At 44.4% G+C, this 22,600-nt stretch overlaps 1 protein-coding gene across 1 annotated transcript in view; it reads left to right on the top strand.

Moving 5' to 3' along the window:
- The window catches only part of MRPL3 (mitochondrial ribosomal protein L3), a 153,226-nt gene that overhangs the window by 43,857 nt on the left and 86,769 nt on the right, over nucleotides 1-22,600 (top strand). Inside the window, exons 4-5 of the mRNA XM_073569428.1 lie at nucleotides 17,971-18,069; nucleotides 20,295-20,394. Coding sequence (XP_073425529.1) covers nucleotides 17,971-18,069; nucleotides 20,295-20,394 — 199 coding nt within the window. The remainder of the gene's footprint in view (nucleotides 1-17,970; nucleotides 18,070-20,294; nucleotides 20,395-22,600) is intronic.

Below are 22,600 nucleotides of genomic sequence, written 5' to 3'. Positions count from 1 at the left end.
CACAAAAATAAATGTGGTATCGCTGTAATCTTACTGACCTGACCCGAAGAATTTTGCTTCCTTATCAATTTTACCACATGTGTTATGATACACACATAAAAAAAATTCCTGCATTGTTGGTTTTTGTTCATTCTGCCTTCCAAAAATCTAAATAGAAAGCGATCAAAAAATGTCATGTGACAGAAAATGGTACCGATAAAAACGTCAACTTGATCCGCAAAAAATAAACCCTCACTTGACTGTCTACAGAAATATGGAAAAATTACAACTATCAAAATAACGGGATGCAAAACCCCCGTTGCGGGAGAGGATACGTGGAGGGACACTCGCACGTGCTCGCCCGTTGTTGGTTTGGGGAGATCGGACCCTTTCAATAGGGTCCGTCGCCCCTGTCTTATCTTCATGGGGAAAAAGAAAAAGAGAAAAAAAAAAATCAGTCCGACGTGTGCCTCCAACAGACACTAAGCAAAAAAACTGGTTTCCGCCCGCAATCGGGGCGAGGGTGTATACGGCAGAGGAGGAGCTAACCTCTTTTTTTCACTTAGTGTCAGCCTCCAGGCAGCAGTAGCATACACCCACAGTACCTGTGTCCCCCAATGAAGCGAAGGAGAAAAACTTTTTTTTTTTTTTTTTTCCCGGATGTTCAATTTTCTCACTTGAAGATGAGATAGGGGCGACGGATCCTATTGAAAGGGTCTGATCTCCCCAAACCAACAACGGGCGAGCACGTGCGAGTGTCCCTCCACGTATCCTCTCCTGCGACTTGGGATATTGTCAGACCACGGAGGTGAGATACGGGCGACGGACCCTATGGAAGGGGTCCGATCTCCCCAAACCAACAACGGGCGAGCACGTGCGAGTGTCCCTCCACGTATCCTCTCCCGCACCGTGGGTCATGATGCCGGACTTAGCCCTGTCCACCCTAGGGTATTGAAACCCTTGGCTGCACAGAGGCACAAGCATAGCCCGTGCAGCCCCCACACCAATGCTAAAGACTGCGGTGGGGCAAGGTGGCGGACGGTCCCTCTCCTCACCCCTTGAAGGAGTTAGATGGAGCTAGGGTGCCTGCACCATCCTTACTTCACATGGCCCCCCTCCCCTCTACCTGAGCTGAACGGAGGTGGATGGCCAGGGAGGGCTCCTGCAGCGTCCAGCAACCGCGGATCCGGTCCCGGCCGTGATTCTGGCGTCCGGCGGTACCGGCGATGGGGGAAAAAATCGAGGCCGCGGCTTCAGCCAGCGCTAGGCCGCGGTCGGAAGTCTCTGCCCCCGGCATCATGTCACGGCGGCGGCGCCGCTCCCCCGTGGCCTGGGCAGGCACCGAAAGAAATTTAGGCCCTGGCTTCAGTTCGAAGCTAGGCCACAATAGGAAGTACCGCCCCCAGGATCCTTTTTTCTTCCAGGGGCCGGTCTGCAGTGGTGGTGCGCAGATTAAAGCGACACCTCGCACGCTGAGGACACAGGGAACACAGGACTAGGGTAAGTGCTGCCCCAGCCCCACGGAGAGACCACGCTAACAGGAATAAAGAGCACCCTCCCCCGGCGTGTTTTTTTTTTTTTTTTTTTTTTTTTTCAGCACGGAGCCCTGACAGGTACAGCATGTCAGGAAAACCTAAGGCACATACGTTCCTATACGCTACATGCTGCTTTTCCACGGGTGCAGACCAAGCGAGTATGCGAAGCCTGAGAGTCCGAACGCGCTCAGGAGCCCTCCCCTGCGACCGAGCCCAGTGTACCAAGTCCCCTGGAATGGGCATTATCACTGTCGCAATCTATGGTGTTACTTACGAGAGCAATCGAGTCCCTTCAAGCCCCAGATAGGGACAGGGGCTCACCTGTCTTAGAGGAGTCCTCTACCTCACAGAAGCCTCCGGCCTGCAGGGGCCGCTCTCCAGGCAGACGCGAGGGAAACGAACCCACATGGCGTCTCCCGGTCCATCCGGTGCCTCAGCATCCGTGAGCTCTGCTTCTCGCTCCCAGTCACCAGCAGTCGATAGCGAACAAGGCACGGACTACGACTCAGACGAACCCCTTGACCTAGATACGCCAGGTGGTCAGGAAACAGTTGACAGTCTCATAGAAGCCGTCAACCAGACTCTGGGGATTGAGGATGATTCCACTCTGGCTGTGGGCCATAAGGTGTCATTTAAGCGGGTCAAGCGTCCCCATGGAGTATTTTGCACTCACCCTGAATTTGAGGACATAGTGCAAAGACACAGAGAACAGCCGGACAGGCGGTTCTCGGGCCAGAAGGCACTCGAAGCAAAGTGCCCCGGATCTCCGTAAAAGTGGACAGAATCCCCAACGGTGGATCCACCTGTGTCGCGCTTGGCTACAAAAACTCTACTATCCGTGCCTACTGGTTCTTCTATTAAGGATCTCACTGATCGTCTCATAGAGAACTTGGCTCGCTCAGTGTTTGAGGCATCAGGATCAGCACTCTCTCCCTCGTTCGCAGCAACGTGGGTAGCCAAGGCCATGATTTCTAGGTCAGAAACTTTGAATAGAGCCTTGCAGGACATAGACCTACCAGTGAAAGTATCAGAAATCACAAATCAGATAGCCATGGCGGGGGACTACTTGATTAATGCATCTTTAGATGCGGCCAACTGCGCTGCGGCCGCAAATGCAATCTCCATTAGGAGAGCGCTATGGTTAAGGACATGGCGGGCCGATTCAGCCTCAAAAAAGTCCTTGACAGCGCTACCATACCAGTGTGGCCGCCTGTTCGGAGAGAAGTTAGATCAGCTCATCTCCGACTCCACAGGAAGAAAGAGCGGTTTTCTTCCTCAACAAAAGGTCAAACCGCCGTTTCGTCACCAGTTTCAGGTGTGTTTTCAGGCCTTTCGCACCCCCGGGTAGACGAAAGCGGCTAATTCCGCCGCATCAGGGCGCCCCAACCAGAATAGGGACCGACAGGTCTCAAATAGAACCAACCCATTGGGAAGGATGCGTGCTATCCAGTCCAGGTCGAGGGGATCCAGGTCCCAAAGATCTTCAGCCAAATGACTCGGGGCATTTGTCAGGCGACACCTGCAAGGTAGGCAGCCGCCTACTCCGGTTTCACCACACCTGGCTCAATGTGGCACACGACACATGGGTGAGAGAGCTGGTGTCCACAGGGTACAAGATAGAATTTGTCAGGTACCCCCAAGACGATTTTTTCTTTCCGTCTTCCCAAAGTGGATGCCCGGGCAAAGGCTCTACTGGGAGCCATCGATTCACTAAGCCACAACGGAGTTATCATTCCGGTACCGGAAAACGAGAAGACGCAGGGCTTCCATTCCAATCTGTTTGCAGTCCCCAAAAAGGACGGGACTGTCAGGCCCGTTTTGCATCTAAAGCTCCTGAAAAAATTTATCAGGATCAGACATTTCTGGATGGAGTCTCTCTGTTTAGTCATATCGGCAATGGGGCAGGGAGAGTACTTGGCCTCTATCAATATACAGGACGCCTATCTACATATCCCCATTTTCCCTCCGCATCAAAGGTTTCTATGCTTCGTCATCAACGGTCTAAATTTTCAGTTTGCAGCACTGCCCTTCGAGCCAGCCACTACCCCCTGAGTGTTGACAAAGGTCATGGCAGTCCCCATGGCCATCCTGCACTCCCGGGGCATAGTAGTATTCCTATACTTAGACGACCTCTTGGTCAAGGGCCCTTCAAGGCGGGCATGCGAGGAAAGTGTCAGCATTACGCTAGATACTGTTGCCCGCTTAAGGTGGTTGGTCAATGTAAAGATGTCATCCCTTGTGCCAGCTCAGAGAATTTCCTTTTTAGGGATGGGGTCATTCCATGTCAAGTGAACCAATGATTTTTACCTCTATATTTTTAATTCTTTTGAGATTTTGTTATTTGGTAATAGTGTGTCAGAGAATGCAAAATGTGAAGGGAAAAAAAATTCTAGATTTTTTTTTTTAATTTTTTTTATTGATTTTCAAAGTTCAGAAAAAGTGCTAATTTCGGTGTTGCCTGCCTTAACATTTCTCCTCATAACTCAGGCTAGAAAAAAGATAGACAAACAAAATAAACACCAGTCTACCCAGAACTGTACAGGCTTTGACCAGATATGTCACAAGAGTATCTTTGTTAATATTTTACCCATGCGAATGCAAACGCAAAAGTTTAAAACACATTTCTAAAAAAAATGTTTAATTTAGAAATTTCAAAAACTGCACATGTACCTGCTATGCTCCTAGCCACATCTGTACCAAAATTCAAGCTGGGATCATGATGGGATCATATTTTAAAAAATTAAACTATACAGTGTCAATTCCAAAATCTGGAATTCAGATCTGTTCAGCCTGTGGTCTAGAAGTGTGGGGTCTATATTTACCAAATAATCCATGATTTTTAGATATTACTGTATTTATTATTATGTTACAGCTTAGAAGCAGGAGAGGGCAGAGGAGAAAGCTTTGTTAGGGCTCAACCTGAGAATGAATAGAGGTAGACAGTGAATGCAGAGCAAATGACAGGCCAGCAGCTCTGTCAGTCATGTTGAGTATCTGCCCACCGCAGAGTCAGGAAGTAAGACAGAGCTTTCATGTCCTGACATGTTCACTCTTGAACAAACAATAGTCTCTATGGCATCAAGGGAGTCTGTGTGCTACAATATTGGTGAGTGTGTAAGTTTGAGTAAACTTATATTAATAGTTTAATGCTTTTCTTATTAAGGGCTAATACACACACAGCGCTCTTCTGAGTGATCATCGTTCAGAAAAATGCCCCCCATTGATTTCAATGGAGTTAAACACATGCAGTGTTTTTTGAAACACAGAGTGAGTAAATCACTGCTTGCACTACTTTTTGATCTGCAATAAACGTATTTATCACTATTTATATAAAAAGCTGCCATCGTTTTCACTAGCGATTAAAAAGACTAATGCAGATATAGTGAAAACTCGGTAGAAAAATGTGCCAAAACCGCAGCGTTTATCCGCAGACAGAAAAAGATGTCTTGTCCTGATCCTAAACCAGGCAAAACATTAGATGAAGCTATAGTGGGTAAAGTGAAAGATTTTTACAATAGTGATGAAGTGAGCCGAATTATGCCTGGCAAGAAAGATTGTGTGTCTATAAAAGTGAACGGTAAGAAAACTTCTGTCCAGAAGAGGCTGGTTCTTACCAATTTGAAAGAAACCTATGAACTTTTTAAAGAAAAAAATTCCACTTCTGCCAAAATAGGATTTTCAAAATTTGCTGACCTGCGATCGAAGAATTGTGTCCTGGCTGGTGGTAGTTGTACACACTTAGTATGCGAGTATGCGTATGTACAATACACCAGAACACTAAGCTCATGATTGAAGGGGGTAAGCTGAAAGATATTCAGATTGGCGAGTCCAACCTTGGCGATTACAAAGTATGTCTGTCTCAAATATTGTGTTCAGAAAAGAGTTGTAGTTGTTACCTCAATATTTGCAAAAAATGTCCTTCAGTATTGACTCTCAAAGAAAAAATATTAAATTATTTTGAAGAGGCTATGGTAGATAATATAACTTATAAACAGTGGATATCTGTTGACAGATGTACTTTTGACACGGTTTTTAAAAGTGCAGAACTTTTTGTAGAATGTTTTTGTGAACAGCTGATAGTAACACTCGTTTATAGCTCGCCAACAGTCTGACTACTACAATCACCTCAAAGAAAGCATCAAACAGAATGAGGCAGTAATAAGCTTAGACTTTTCAGAGAACTATTCCTTTGTTGTTCAGGATGAAGCACAGTCATTTCACTGGAACAATGAACAAGCAACTGTGCACCCTTTTGCGATCGATTACAATGAGAATGGAGAAATAAAGTACTAAAGTGTAGTTATGATATCTGAGTGCTTACTTCATGATTCAATAGCTGTTCATTTGTTCCAAAAAAAATTGATTTCAGTGATAAAAACAGACATCCTACCAAGTTTGAGCAAGGTCTACTACTTCTCGGATGGCTCTTCTGCACATTATAAAAACAGGAAAAACTTTATAAATGTATGCCATCACAAGAAAGACTTTGGAGTGGAAGCTGAATGGCACTTTTTTGCCACTGCTCATGGCAAAGGTATATGTGATGGTTTAGGAGGCACCGTGAAACGCCTTGCAGCCCGGGCTAGCCTCCAGAGGCCATATTCAGACCAAATCTTAACACCCATGCAACTTTTCAAATGGAGTGAGAAAAATATTCTTAACATCCAGTTCATGTATTGTACAAACCAGGACTACAAAGAGGAGGAGAGTTTGTTAAAGCATCGGTTACAGGAAGCAGAACGCATCAAAGGGACTCAGCAATGCCACACTGTCATTCCATGTAGTGAAACAGAAATAAAAACAAGGATTTTTTCATTCAGCAAAGACAGTGAAGTGCATGAAGTGGTAGAAGGCGGCACAAGATTGGCAATGGATGACATAACTGGTTATGTGACCTGTGAATATGATCGGCACTGGTGGCTGGCTACTGTACTCTCCAAAAATTGTGAAAATGAAGAAGTAGTAGTGACTTTTTTGCATCCTTCTGGCCCAGCGCCATCCTTTGTGTATCCAAGAAAACCAGACATTTTAAAAGTTAGCAAAAAAGAGATATTTACTCAGGTGGAGCCGAACACCATGACCGACCGCACATACTCTTTGACACAAAAGGAAATGGCCATTGCTAGTAAGCGCTTATGGACCAGATTACATTTCACCCACTAGAAGGGACAAATTGATGATAAAAGGCCAGTTTAAAAATGTACTATTAATTGTTTGATTAGTTCATATTTTATAGAACGAGGATTTAACTACTGTACTATTCTTAAACACTTCATAAATGACATGTTTAGTGATGAATTGTTACATGTATAAATAGGTGGTAAAAATATTGGTTCTTTTAATCTTGTTTTTAACATATAATTAGGATGAGACCACTTAGAAAATCACACTTGAGGATATGATCACCTTTTTTCTTTTGGTTTGTTCAATGTATTCAGGTTGAAAATGCTGAGCAAGTTGTGTTATGATGATTAAGATGGATTTATTCTGGCACTTCGGGATTTGTTTTTTGTGTTTCTTTATTGTTACATATAAATGTTGAGTTCAATACGTTGTAATTTGAAAAGAAAAAAGGAATAAACTCACAAACATAAAATCAGATGATTCAAGGCTTAAGAAAAAAAATACAAATTTGATAGTTCCCAAGTTGAATCCTTGTACAAATATAAACAAGAACACAAGTAACGCACATGCATTTTTTCACCATTTTAAAACATACAGTTGTGGCCAAAAGTATTGATACCCCTGCAATTCTGTCAGATAATACTCAGTTTCTTCCTGAAAATGATTGCAAACACAAATTCTTTGGTATTATTATCTTCATTTAATTTGTCTTAAATGAAAAAACACAAAAAGAATTGTCCTAAAGCCATATTGAATATAATTCCACACCAAACATAAAAAAGAGGATGGACAAAAGTATTGGCACTGTTTGAAAAATCATGTGATGCTTCTCTAATTTGTGTAATTAACAGCACCTGTAACTTACCTGTGGCACCTAACAGGTGTTGGCAATAACTAAATCACACTTGCAGCCAGTTGACTTGGATTAAAGTTGACTCAACCTCTGTCCTGTGTCCTTGTGTGTACCACATTGAGCATGGAGAAAAGAAAGAAGACCAAAGAACTGTCTGAGGACTTGAGAAACCAAATTGTGAGGAAGCATGAGCAATCTCAAGGCTACAAGTCCATCTCCAAAGACCAGAATGTTCCTGTGTCTACCGTGCGCAGTGTCATAAAGAAGTTTAAAGCCCATGGCACTGTGGCTAACCTCCCTAGATGTGGACGGAAAAGAAAAATTGACAAGAGATTTCAACGCAAGATTGTGCGGATGTTGGATAAAGAACCTCGACTAACATCCAAACAAGTTCAAGCTGCCCTGCAGTCCGAGGGTACAACAGTGTCAACCCGTACTATCCGTCGGTGTCTGAATGAAAAGGGACTGTATGGTAGGAGACCCAGGAAGACCCCACTTCTTACCCCGAGACATTAAAAAAGCCAGGCTGGAGTTTGCCAAAACTTACCTGAAAAAGCCTAAAACATTTTGGAAGAATGTTCTCTGGTCACATGAGACAAAAGTAGTGATTTTTGGGCAAAGGCATCAACATAGAGTTTACAGGAGAAAAAAAGAGGCATTCAAAGAAAAGAACACGGTCCCTACAGTCAAACATGGTGGAGGTTCCCTGATGTTTTGGTGTTGCTTTGCTGTCTCTGGCACTGGACTGCTTGACCGTGTGCATGGCATTATGAAGTCTGAAGACTACCAACAAATTTTGCAGCATAATGTAGGGCCCAGTGTGAGAAAGCTGGGTCTCCCTCAGAGGTCATGAGTCTTCCAGCAGGACAATGACCCAAAACACACTTCAAAAAGCACTAGAAAATGGTTTGAGAGAAAGCACTGGAGAATTCTAAGGTGGCCAGCAATGAGTCCAGACCTGAATCTCATAGAACACCTGTGGAGAGATCTAAAAATGGCAGTTTGGAGAAGGCACCCTTCAAATATCAGGGACCTGGAGCAGTTTGCCAAAGAAGAATGGTCTAAAATTCCAGCAGAGCATTGTAAGAAACTCATTGATGGTTACCGGAAGCGGTTGGTCGCAGTTATTTTGGCTAATGGTTGTGCAACCAAGTATTAGGCTGAGGGTGCCAATACTTTTGTCTGGCCCATTTTTGGAGTTTTGTGTGAAATGATCAATGTTTTGCTTTTTGCTTCATTCTCTTTTGTGTTTTTTTTTCATTTAAGACAAATGAAATGAAGATAATAATACCAAAGAATTTGTGTTTTCAATCATTTTCAGGAAGAAAGTGAGTATTATCTGACAAAATTGCAGGGGTGTCAATACTTTTGGCCACAACTGTACGTTTTTTTCACAATTGCGCATCAAAATTATGAATTTGATTTCTCAAACAAAATGTAAAGAAACATAGTCTTGTGACATATCAAATGAAAGCCGTTACCGTTCTGAGAAAAATGATGCCTCTCCCACCTTTTTATCTTAATTCTAGCCCAAGATATGATAAAAAATGTAAAGACATACCAGGCCAAAATTCGCTCTTTTTCACAACTTTAGAAGTCTGTAAAAAATTAACTGATGAAGAAAAAAATTCAAAACTTTTAATTTGTAATTAATTAAAGTTGTACTTCATAAAAAACAAAAAATAAAAACAATCTAAAGACGTCAGGTAAAAAAAATATTCATTTTTGGATCACTTGATATGGAATGACCCGATGACCTTCGACACTTGCCGAGGGTTGGTAATTCTCCCTCGAGACAAGGCCCTAGCCCTCCGGCAGGGTGCGCGGGTACTGCGCCAACCAGTCCCTCACACCATCCGTTTCTGCATGAGGATTCTAGTGAAAATGGTGGCAGCAATGGAAGCGATCCCGTTCGCCCAGTTCCATCTTCGCCCCCTGCAGCACGCCCTCTTTTCAGCCTGGGACAAGAACCGATTCACGCTCGATCATCGGTGCCGGTTGTCTTCTCAGGTCAGACAGTCACTAGAGTGGTGGACAATCAGTTCCTCCCTTCTTCAGGGGAAACCCTTTCCCCGGAGCAGTGGCTGGTGGTCACAACCGATGCCAGCCTTCTCGGCTGGGGAGCGGTTTTTCGCCACCACACAACCCAGGGACGGTGGTCGCCGCAGGAGGCACGCCTTCCGATCAACTTGTTGGAGATACGGGCGATCCGGCTGACTCTACAACGGTTTCATCACCTTCTAGCAGGCCGCCCCGTCCGGGTTCAGTCGGACAATGCCACGGCGGTGGCTTACATAAATCACCAAGGGGGCACCCGAAGCAGGACAACCATTTACGAGGTAGGGCACGTGCTTAGCTGGGCCGAGAGGAACCGCTCGCTGATATCGGCGGTCCACATCCCAGGGGCAGAGAACTGGGTGGCAGACTTCCTCAGCCTGCAGGGGCTTGCGTCCGGGGAATGGTCACTACACCTAGAGGTCTTTCAGCAGATTTTCCAATGGTGGGGAACACCGGATGTGGAACACCGGATGTGGATCTGATGGCCTCCAGGGTAAACGCCAAGGTGTCCATATTTGTCTTGCAGTCCCGGGACCCGCAGGCAATCGCCATGGATGCGCTGGTTCTGCATTGGAATCAGTTTCGCCTCCCATACCTATTCCCCCCTCTGCCACTTCTGAGGGTCATCAAGAAGATCAAGGCAGAAGGGGTGTCAGTGATTCTGCTGGCCCCAGACTGGCCTCTTCGGTCGTGGTACGGAGATCTAGTACAGCTGCTCGTCGACGTGTCATGGTGACTGTCAAAGCGCTCAGATCTACTTTCTCAGGGGCCGATCTGCCAACTCGGGCCCTGTGTTTGACGGCTTGGCCGTTGAATCTTGGATTCTGATGCAGGCGGGGTTTGGGCACAAAGTGGTTGCTACGATGGTCAGCGCCCGGAAGCCTGCCTCAGCATGAATTTACCACCACACCTGGAAGGTGTTCTTTGCATGATGTCGGGGCAACGGTTGTTCGCCACTGAGGTTCTCTATCCCTACTATCTTGGCTTTTCTCCAGTCTGGCCTAGACTCGGGCTTGGCCCCCAGTTCTCTCAGGAGACAGATATCGGCTTTATCCGTCCTTTTTCAGCGCAAGATTGTTACCAACTTGCAGGTAAAGACTTTCATCCAGGGGGTCGCCCACTTGGTACCTCCCTATAAGGCACCTATGGACGCCTGGGACCTAAACCTGGTCCTAAGTGTTCTGCAGGAAGCTCCATTCAAGCCGCTACAGGATATCTCTTTGTCATACCTTTCCTGGAAGGTGGTGTTTCTGGTAGCTATAACATCAATCAGGCGGGTCTCGGAGCTGGCAGCGTTAACTTGCCGAGCCCCGTTTCTGACCTTTTACAAAGATAAGGTGATTCTTAGACCAGCCTCCTTTTTTGCCAAAAGTCGTTTCCTCATTTCATATTAATGAGGATATTGTCTTACCCTCTTTTTGTCCAGCCGTACACCGTGTGGAAAAGGCCCTGCATACGTTGGACCTGGTGAGAGCTCTCAGGAGGTACGTGTCGCGGATGGCACCCTTTCGTCAGTCAGACGCGCTGTTCGTGCTCCCTGAAGGTCGCAGGAAGGGACTCGCTGCCTCCAAATCTACCATAGCCATATGGATTCGTTTGGTTATTGAGGAGTCCTACCGCATCAGAGGCGCGCCAGCAAGGATCAGAGCACACTCTACTCGGGCAGTGGGAGCGCCCTCTTGGGCGCTTCGGCACCAGGCTTCGACGGAACAGGTTTGCAAGGCAGCGACCTAGTCCAGCCTGCACACGTTTACTAAATATTACAATATCCATGTCAGGCTTCGGCGGATGCGAACCTGGGTAGAAGGATTCTCCAAGCAGCGGTGGCGCACCTGGAGACAGGAGGGGTATATAGCTTAGATCTGTGAGTCAACTTCCCACCCAGGGACTGCTTTAGGACGTCCCACAGTACCTGTGTCCTCCAATGAGGCAAAGGAGAAGCATGAATTTTTGTGATAACTCCCAGTAAAATCCTTTTCTCTGAGACGCTCATTGGTGGACATAGCACCCACCCTGTTAGCCAAGTTGGCTCCTGTTTATTTAATATGCTCTCTGTATGAGTTTAGGGTGGTTATTTTCTAGACATGTTGTTACCTGCATTAAGGATGATGTTTGATTTTTGTTTGTTCTCCTACTGCTTTTTTCCCCCTAACTGGTTTCCGCCCACAATCGGGGCGAGGGTGTATACAGCGGAGGAGGAGCTAACCTCTTTTTTTCACTTAGTGTCAGCCTCCAGGCGGCAGTAGCATACACCCACATTACCTGTGTCCCCCAATGAGCATCTCGGAGAAAAGGATTTTACGGTGAGTTATCACAAAAATCCATGTTTTGCAATAATAAGCGCTGTCTTTAGTGTGTGACAGCAGCCAAGCAGAGAAAAAAAACCTATGATAAATATGGTATCGCTGTAATCGCACCAGCCCGAAGAATAGAGTTGCCTAATCACTTATACGCACGAGGAATGGCGTAAAAAAATATAGAACCAATTCTTGACCTACTGATTTTTTTTCATTCTGCCTCCCAAAGATTGCAGTAAGACTCGGCTCACATTTGTACTGCACTCTACGCTGAGCGCTTATACTGGGGTTTCACTGTAATTATCTGAAATGCATTATTCAGACGGAACTGCCGGCGGAAGATTCCCTATAATGAGGCAGATGGAGGCACTGTGGACGCTGTCTGACCTATGATCTGGCGGTGTCCATCTTATGCGTACATAAAAGCTTGGTCGGCCATGGTTTTGTGCACTTCTGAAAAGGACACCACTGAACAGAGGCCACATTGAGTCCAGAGTAACTTTTCTGCCTCCCTATACTGAATGGATCCCTCAGAGGTTTCATCTTAATCTTGGAGATTTATATGGAAACCTCAAAGCGTAGAGCGTCGGATAAATGTGATCCCAAATGTTATGTAAAATGTTCCCAATAAAAGCTTCAATCAATCCACAAAAAAAGCAAGTCCTCACTCAAATCCGACACCTGTCAATGGAAATAGAGGGGGCTTCCACATTACTGGTAGCACAAAGGCTCTGGAAAAGCGTAATGGGTTTTTGCCCCCCAAAAATTAAGCAATTTCTGCGCTCCCACATCCAAATGCCCCCCCACCTTCTGAGCCCCAGTGTGCCTAAACCACATATAGCATCCACATGTTAGGCATTTCTGTAGCAATGAGAACCCACCTATTTTACGGGTTGTTGTCTCCAGAAGCATGAGCTGGGGACTACCACGCACTGGTCACTACAAAGACAGTTTGCAGTTTTCACTCAGCAATATCCACTGCTTCTTGTTTCTGGAAAACAGGCATGGAGTCAAAATAGTCACTACACCAGTAGATAAATTCCCAAAGGGGTATAATTTCCAAAATGGGGTCACTTGATGGTGGATTCTGCTCTAGCACTTAGAGGCTCTGTATAGAGTCCACAAAGGAAAATCTGCACTCCAGGAGGCAAATAACGCTCCGTCCCACCCGAGTCTCGCTGTGTGGCAAAGCAATAGTATACAGCCACATATGGTGTATTTCTACATTCAGCAGAAATTATGGGTCACATTTTGGTGCCATTTTTACCCATTTTCCAGTGTAAAAATGTAAAATCTGGGACTAAATCAAAATTTTGGTGGTAAAAATGTAATTATTTTTTCATCACTGCCCAATTGTGTAAAATTCTGTAACACACTGGTGGTGTCAGTATGATCATTGCACCCCTATATTTGTTCTTTGAGAATAGTTTGTAAATTGGGGTTACTTATGGGGGGTTCTGCTTTTCTGGCACTTCAAGGGTGACATTACACCCTCAAGTCAGTCCAGCAAAATCTGAACTCCAATATGGGCGCTCCTTCCCTTCTGAGCTTTGCGCTATGCCTCAAAACTTTTCGGCAGCATATGGGGTATGGGTGTAATCAGGAGAAATTGCACAACAAATTTTGGGGTCCATTTTTTCCTGCTATCCTTGCAAAAATGAAAATGGGGGCTAAAACAACATTTCTATGGGAAAAATATTTTTTCTCTTTTTCATACATCAGAGTTGTAATATTCTGTGAAGCACCTGTGGGTTCAATGTAATTACAACTTGTTCCACAGTTTAGGCACATTAGGAGCTCTCAAATGCAACATGACACACACAGACCATTCCATCAAAGTCCGCATTCCAAAACGTCATTCCTTCCTTTCTGAGCCCTGCTGTGCGACCCTACAATAGTTTTTCCCCACAACAGATTTTGTGGTCCATTTTCTCCTGTTACCTTTGTGAAAATAAAATTTTTTTGGTCTATCCATCCTTTAGTTCCATTCCTGTGGCACATAAAGGTGTTTAGCTTTGTTTAACCTAATAAATCTTTTGTGATATGTTCGTAAAAATCGGACTGCACATGTATGGTCCATGTGCTGTCTGATTTTTTTTTTTTTCCTCAGCCTTTTTACATCTGATGTCTTCTCGCATTGCACTTGTCCAATTTATATGCTTGCATAGAAGGTCCCTATATACAGTGCCCATAGAAGGAAGGAAGATGTATGGATTGTGGAGGGAGTGCAGGGACAGGTGCAGGATTCTGGTGCCACAACTGATGTTCACGGGAGGGGAGTGGTATTACCATGAAGACAGGAGGCAGGGATTTCTTCCAGGCACCGCATGCCCCTGAACCTGTATGAAATCATTAGTATAAGGAAATAAAATATGATTTCTCAGCAGTAAGGGCCCCGTCACACATAGCGACTCACCAGCGATCCCGACAACGATATGAACTTGTCAGGATCACTGGTGTGTCGCTACATGATCGCTGGTAAGCTGCCAAACGGGCATCTTCACCAGCGATCAGCACCAGCGACGACGAACGCTCGCGTCGCTGTGTACCTTAGTTACCAGCGCGCTGGTGCAGGGAGCTGGTAACCAAGGTAAACAGCGGGTTTCTAAGAGCCGCACGGCACTTAGAAACCCGATGTTTACCAGCCCCCTGCATCAGCGCGCTGGTAACTAAGGTACACAGAGGGTTTCTAAGCGCCGTGCGGCGCTTAGAAACCCTCTGTTTACCTTAGATATCAGCTCGCTGATCGCTGCTCTCCCGCCTGCCACACGCAACAATGCATGCTGGCCAGCGGGAGACCAACGATCCAGAAAAAGTCCAGGGCATTCGAGCACAATCAGCGATACCCTGCAGGGGGGGCCGGTCGCTGATCGCTGTCCCACACAGCGATCTCGCTGGTGAGATCGCTGTTGCATCACAAAACTTGTGACTCAGCAGCGATCTCGCTAGCGAGATCGCTGTGTGTGACGAGGTCTTAAGACCGCTGATATGAGGCATGCAAGTAGGGCTAGATTAACATTTCTTATACCTGCATACACATATTAATAAATCATATACGTCCCGGGCGGGGGTTACAGATTCCCTTTTAACACTTTTTTTTTTTTTTTTTTTTAGATCATACACTTCAAGTCCTTGAACCTGTGATTTTATTGCTTATACTATATACTACGCTGTTGCAGTATATAGACTGGCGCTTCATAGCAGGACCAGTGTGGCGGCTAGCTCCCTTGAGGGGGGCTAGTGGCGCTAGGAAACTGCAATCTCTGCTGTTACGGGCAGATGCCAGCTGTATAACAAAGATATTTATTTTGAACCCAGGAGCCCAGTGCTACAAGGCTGAAGTGCTAACCACTGAGGGTTCCATGAAAATTGTGTACAAGATAATTGTGTACGGACAATTGTGTACAGAAAATTGTGTCCAAGGCCAATTGTGTCCAAGGCCAATTGTGTACAAGGACAATTGTGTACAGGGCAATCGCCTTGTACACAATTGCCTTGTACACAATTGTCATTGTACACAATTGGCCTGTACACAATTGTCTGTACACAATAGTCCATACACAATTATCTTGTACACAATTGTCCTGTCACCCCACTGAGCCACCCTGCTGCCCAGTCTTCTGGGTGTGGTATGTTCCTGATCCAACTCTGTACACCCCCTTGAACCTATATGATCTAAATTTTTGTTATATGATCACAAAGGGGTTAATAACATTGTCCGTATCTGATTTTCTTATTTTTTAATTTTTTTTTATTTTATTTTATTAGTGTTTAGTAGAAAAATTATCTGTTCCTACATTGAAACCACCTTGTTTTGTTGTGGTAATGATCTGGACTACAGGGGGGATTAAGGTCGTAAGGTAGACCCAAACATTAACGTTAAAAAAATCATATGCTTCTAGAATTCTGTTATTCATCTATGTGGTGACCACGTCTTGGAGAAGAAATCCGAGTATTAGCAGTTGGAGTACAGTAATCAAAGGCTCAATCGTTCCTTTCATTTCTCACGACAATGCTGACAGCAATGACTGCTGCGGCTATGGATGAAGGATTACATCGTTCATCACAACATAACCGCAAAACTAAAGTTTTCCAAAAGTCGACACTGATTAAAAGTGACACTTTTTTTATTTGTTTACTGCAAAATGAAAAAGCTGCTTTCCATACCTCTGCTCCTGAGACATCTTCGGCTGTAAATGATTGGCAGTCACATTTAGTCTGGCAGGTTCCCAGTGAATGCTGCTGCACACGGGTTCTGGGAAATGGAAGTGTGAAATCTTCTATTGTTACCCAGCTTCATATTTTATTCCTGTTTTAATCCAGAGATACTGTATCTGTAATCGTGCTTTGTCACATTTGGTTAAATCCAAAAGGAAATTAAGTCTGAAAAAATAATTTAAAGCAACAGTGCCACCTACCTGTATGATCATTTCGGTATAAAATGCCAAGGCAAAGAGATAGGAGGTCCACAATGTTTTACCTTTTGAATTTTACATTGGGGAATTGCATAACTTCCAGTTCTGTTACTTCTAATTCTGTAATCATTGTTTTGAAGCTGGGATGACTCTGGTAATAGAAAAGAGCAATTGCCATAAAATCAAATCTGTGACTGCTTTCTTGTTACCTCTTCACAGCCACAGTGGCCTGTCATCGTAAAAAGTGACTGACAGTGTGGGGTTGGCCATTGCTGCAGCCTTTCTGTTCTCTGTATGTATAGTGGTGTATACAAGCTCAGTGAAAAATATCTGTATTCTGCTGATGGCACTGGAGAGACCAGGCATGACTTATTTGTTTCTCCATGACTATTCTCATGGCTCATAATTTAATTCCATAATCATATTCTTTATATTTGCATTGCACAGCCAGATTGCAGGGTTATAGAATTAGATGGAATCTGTCAACAGGTTTTTTCTATTTATTCTGAGAGCTGCATAATGTAGGGTCAAAGAGCCTGATTCCAGTATTGCATCACATGATCAGCAGCTTACTGTTGTTTCAATACAATATCTGTTTTATCAGCAGGAGATTAACATTGTAGGACTAGGTCTCATGTGCAGCGTAGTCCAGCTAATCAGTGTAACCCCGCCCCCAGCACTGGATGGGAGGCTGACAATCGTGTGTATGTGGATGGTGATATACACAGCTTAGCTTTCATAGCACTGCTACATCTACAATGGTGAAAATGGGGATTTTATCAAAACTGCACCAATCGGTCCAGTAAGTGGTACATCGCTGAAATCGGGCTCTCTGTCACTACATTATGCTGCTCGAAGATTCTATAGAAAACGCCTACTGACAGATTCCCTTTAAAATGGATTTGTTTCCCCTGTAGAAATACTATTTAGTTAAGAAAAATAAATGATCTACAGACTTTCTTACTCTATTGTATTGGTTCAAGAAGTATAGAGAGAGGTAAAACTGCTCCTGTATATGAGGTGGTGGTTTTGGTCTACTATAATAAGCCGTATTGACGTGTTCTACGTTTTGCAATGCATACTGCAATTTATTACCACAGTGGTCACATGTTACACCCCATTAAATGAGATATTATGAAATCTCATTCGTGTGGTGCACTTGAACACTTTACTGTTTTTTGAGTGAGATGCAGTTTTTAAAGCTACATGTAACCTACTGGTTATTGACTTGTGGCTTTTGTTGTGATTTTCCACTGTTTTACAACTGCTTCCTTTACACAACCATAACCACCACTGCTTCTCTTCTATAGGCAAAGAGACCCTGAATCCAACTATGTATCACTTGATTTACTTGGTGCAAGGGTTCTGATACAGAGTGTTTACATTTAGCAATGTAGCAGAGCTCAGAAAGTTTCCCCCACCAGGCTCTCTATGTATATATTCTATTGACAGTGAGCTGCTTATCAACAGAGGGGGCAGAGTCAGACTAGCACTAGCCACATCAGACCTGTCAGTGATCATGTTCTAGTGATAAAACCTTCATTGTAAGTAAACAGCACGCGGTCTGATAAGTGATTCATCATTGAATTCTGTTTTTTAACCCCCTACCAGATGCTGTACTCAGGTTACATAGTTGAATCCTGCTGACAGATTCCCTTCAATTGCTTTTTAATTTGAAGCTTTTAACTTGCCGAAAAATTTTTTCCTAGGTCCAAGACTGCCATGTGATTAAATATACAAGTAAAGAGGATGCTGGTGGAAAAAGTGCTACTCTCACTGTAGGAGGAAAAAATGGATCTTCTTTCTATGTAAGTAACACTGACACATCGGCTGACGGCTTATTTCAGGGAGAACATTGCGATTGGTAGTCCCTAATCAGAAATGTCTGATTGACATCTCTCCCGATCATCAATCGGCTGGCACCCCCATACTCGTCAGATCATCAGCCGAACCAGTCAATATCATGTATGGGGGCCTTAACAGTAGAGATGGGCGAACCCGAACACTAAAGTTCGGCGTCAATACTGAACACCTACTGTTCGGGCACGGACTTCACCAAGGAGTCTGTGTTACTTTTCGGGTTCGGCTGCCTGAATATCTTGTGTCTTGTCATGCTGTCATGTGTATGACAGCTCGGCAAACACAGTTTCTGATCGGCGGTGAAATCATCCCCGCTGGTCAGATAGCCACAGTTCCCACTCTGTCAGAAGACAGCTTGAACACTCAGCTGTGATCGGAGGTATAAAGTTTACCTCCGGTCACTCGTGTCAGCTGATGGGACTACTGCTCCCATCATCCGATGCCTGCTGTCGCTAATAACAGCGAGAGCAGGAGCGGTTGCTGCAAGTATTCATCAGCCGGCTCCTGCGCTTTAAATAAATAAATTATAAGAAAAAACGGCATGGGTTCCCCTGTATTTTTCATAGCCAGCCATGTAAAATTCGCAGCTGGAGTCTGCAACCCTCAGCTCTCGGCTTCAGCAAGGCTGGTTATCAAGAATAGAGGGGTCCCCACACCATATTTTTTAATTATTTAACTAAATTAAAAAAAAAAAAACAGCGTGGGGTCCCCCCCATTTTGATAACCAGACAGCTGGAGGCTGGTATTCTCAAGCTGGTAAGGGGCCATGGATATTGCCTTCCCCTGAGCCTAAAAATAGCAGCCCACTACCGCCCAGAAAAGATGCGTCTATTAGATGTGCCAATTCTGGCGCTTTGCCCAGCTCTTCCACTTGCCCTGTAGTGGTGGTAAGTGGGGTTGATATCACCGTTGTATTGTCAGGTGACATCAAGCCCATGGCCTCTCCATTACTAATCCTATACTTGTATTGTAAATAAACACAGCCAGAATAAAGTCCTTTATTTGAAATAAAAACAAGTAAAAAACACAGTTATACTTGCCTAACGCCCATGCCATTGAAGCCAGGGTCTCCTGTAATAAAACAAAAATTAAAAGCAACAATATCCCTCACCTGTCCATCGTTCTGCCCCACATCGTAATACATGTCTGGGGATAAACTGTTTTCATTCTGGACGGTGCCAAGATTCAACCGTCCAGGCTGAAAACCACTGGGGAATGAACTGCTGCATGCGCAGCCTCTGTGAGCAACGGTGACGTCATCGAGGTTACCGCCGGTCAATGAGGCTGCCTTCCCAGCTGGGCCCCTGAACTGTAGTGACCTCCGGTGAGATCACCGCTAGTACAGTGAGAAGAGAAAAAGTTTCATGGTGCAGAGGTTAGTTCATTTAGAGAAATGAGAAATTTATCCCTGTGAACTGTAGTGAACTCACCTCTGCATCGGCATTGAGAACCACGGCTGTCTGATCAGCAGAAATGATTTTACCACCGATCAGAGGCAGATCTTGCACCCAATGTTTGGTAGGGGTGGGCAAACCAAAAACAGTAACACAGACTTCCTGGTGAACTCCATGTTCCGTGTCCATGCCCGAATAGTAGGTGTTCAGTACGGACGCCAAGCCTTATTGTTCGGGTTCGCCCATCTCTACTCATAAGGTCCATCACCTGTACACCCAGTGGCGGAAGGCGCTATAAAGTGCTGTTTCTGCTTGTCCTCACTACATTATTTTTTCTCCTGGCATTTACCTTTATATATAGATAACATTTACTTCATTTTACATCTAGCTCGATCTGCTACAGCAGACTTTTTTTTTTCTCCCTGTGACCTGTCTTAATAAATGGGATTATCCATGTGTGACTCCACAGACAGCCCACTAAATTGCTTCTTGGGAGATTAGGAATTTGCTTCCAATTCCTGTTGCCCTGGCTCAGTATCCCATGGCAGACCAGTAATTAGAGACCAGTTACAGCAAGTGTTCTTGTGCGGTCTAGAAAAAAGTAACTTGCCTGTCTGTGTGAGTAAGGACGAGGCTCCTTGTGCAAGGCTGCACTTTCAACGTTTTGTGAACAACTTACCTCCCAGCTTTTTTCCCTAGTTACTATCAGGTACCAAGAGAAGCAACCGATTCCTGAAATGTGAAAGTTTTTTTTTGTTTTGTTTACTTCAACATCACAGAAACCAGAATCTAGGCTGGAATTTTACAGAGAAGCTGGAGTCCCACCTAAGCAAAAAATCAGCATTTTTAAAGTGTCAGACAATGCCATTCTCAAGCCAGGTATTATACCATTCTTTTTATACATTTATTATATACTATGTGTACTTTACAACTCTTTGTTCATTGCCCTGTTACATCTGAAATGGAAAAAAGAAGTCATTCTGGCTCTTCAGTCCCTTCCTTCTGCCACAATGCATTTGATTAGCAAAAAGAGCTAGCAGATATGACCGATTGACTATATGACAGACTACACAGTGATTTGTTTGCATTCTGTTACTATAGAGATGAGAAATTGGTGTGGGAGCCATAGTCACATGAATAAAGGATTTAAAAATATTTGCACAATTTTTTAAGCTTTGTTTCAGTTTGTAAAAAAACAAAGTAGACAGAGAATTGTAATGAACTTTGCTTTCAAAATCTTATTTCTGTAGCAACAAATGTTGATGTGCCATTAAAGGGAATTTGTCAGCTCCTCTCCCCATCTTAAATCTGCATCATGACTTTGTATAAGTCTATTCATGTGCTATATAGTTATTTCTAAGTCTCGCTTGCGGTTTGCACAATAGTCAGGACTAGTCCGGCGGGGCATTGATTCCCTTAAACTAGTTCAGCTTTGGATCTTGTATACATGACCTCTGGCCATGATCCACATTCAGTACAGTGGCGAGATCACCATCGGCTGCCTCTAAATCTTGCTTTTGACTTCTTCCTCCCTGATATGCAATGTAGCTGAACGTATGCTCCCTGGCTTCATGGGCGCTATGTGCATGTCCACAGAGGTAAAATATCGCAAGCAGGGGCAAGATTTGGAGAGACCCCATGGTGACGTCGCTACTGTGCTGAATGTCAATCCCATACCCAAGACTTATAAGATCTGAAGTTGATCTAATTTGAGGCGCCCCCACTAAACTAGTCAGAATTTACATAGCGTAAGGCCTCTTTCACACTTCAGTTTTTTGCCATCAGTCAAAATCCGCCAAAATTTGAAAATGGCGGATCCGCAAAAAATGTGTAAAAACGGATGCAAGCTGATGGAACGGATCCGTTTTTTTAAGGATCCGCTATACCGATTTTAGTGCGGATCCTCAACAAAACGGATCCGTTCCATCAGCTTGCATCCGTTTTCACATCCGTTGGATCCGTTTTCTTGCGCATCCGTTTTTCCACTCCTCCAAAATGGGATGCTCCCAAATATGATTCGGTCTTGGAAAATGCTCTCAAATGTGATTGGATACTGGAAACTAGGGAGAAATATATCTAGGGTGTTGTGATACAATTTCTTTGAAAGGTTTTAGAGCTAGTGGCAGCGATGGAAGGAGTTAGTGCGAGTCTGGAAGGAGTTATTGCGAGTATTGACAGCTTCTGTGTGGAATTGGATCTTCACTTGAATCGGTTGGCAATTATTGCTCTCCAGAGGGAGAAAAGAAGATTGCGAATCCTGCGTATGAGGAGACGGCGCCAGTGGATTCATCCCATTAATGCGCAGAGGTTCACCCGTGGCGTTTTTTCCACATTGTACCTGGAATTGAGGGATAATCCGGACAAGTTCTTCAACTACGTGCGCATGAGGCTGGAATTCTTTGAGATATTGGTGGATCGTGTTGGAGAACAAATCCGGAGAAGGGACATAGAAATGCGGTTTTCTATATCACCGGCGGAGCGTTTGATGGTGACCCTTCGGTAAGTTGTCTACCTTTTAAAATGTTTCAGATTCTGCAGGCTTTTATTGTTATGTTATGGCTTGTAGTTTGTATTAATTTTACTTTTTTTTTCCATTTTTTTAACAGATTCCTGGCAACTGGAGAATCCTTCACCTCCCTCCATTTCCAGTTCCGGATTGGGATTTCAACTATTGCTGGAATTGTACAACAGACTTGCCGGGCATTGTGGGATTCTCTACAGGAGGAATACATCCCAGAGCCAACACAGGAGAGGTGGCTGGAGATTGCCGACAAGTTTCAAGAAATCTGCCAGTTTCCAAACTGCATCGGTGCCGTGGATGGCAAGCATATCAGGATTGTGAAACCTATGGGATCTGGTTCACAGTTTTACAACTATAAGAAATACTTTTCTATTGTGCTTATGGCCATTTCGGATGCAAACTGCAAATTCATTGCCGTGGACATCGGTGCATACGGTCGTTCTAATGACTCTCAGGTATTCAAGATTTCCACCATGGGCCGTCGCTTGTATGGAGACAATTTTGACTTTCCACCTCCAAGACCACTCCCTGGAACAACAGGCCCACCAATGCCTTTTGTGTGCG

Source organism: Dendrobates tinctorius, unplaced genomic scaffold (assembly GCF_039654945.1).
Source record: "Dendrobates tinctorius isolate UK_male_01 unplaced genomic scaffold, ASM3965494v1 ptg000005l, whole genome shotgun sequence".
Lineage (NCBI taxonomy): Eukaryota > Metazoa > Chordata > Amphibia > Anura > Dendrobatidae > Dendrobates > Dendrobates tinctorius.
Note: the sequence above shows the minus strand (reverse complement) of the source record. Positions and strands in the feature narration are given on the sequence as shown.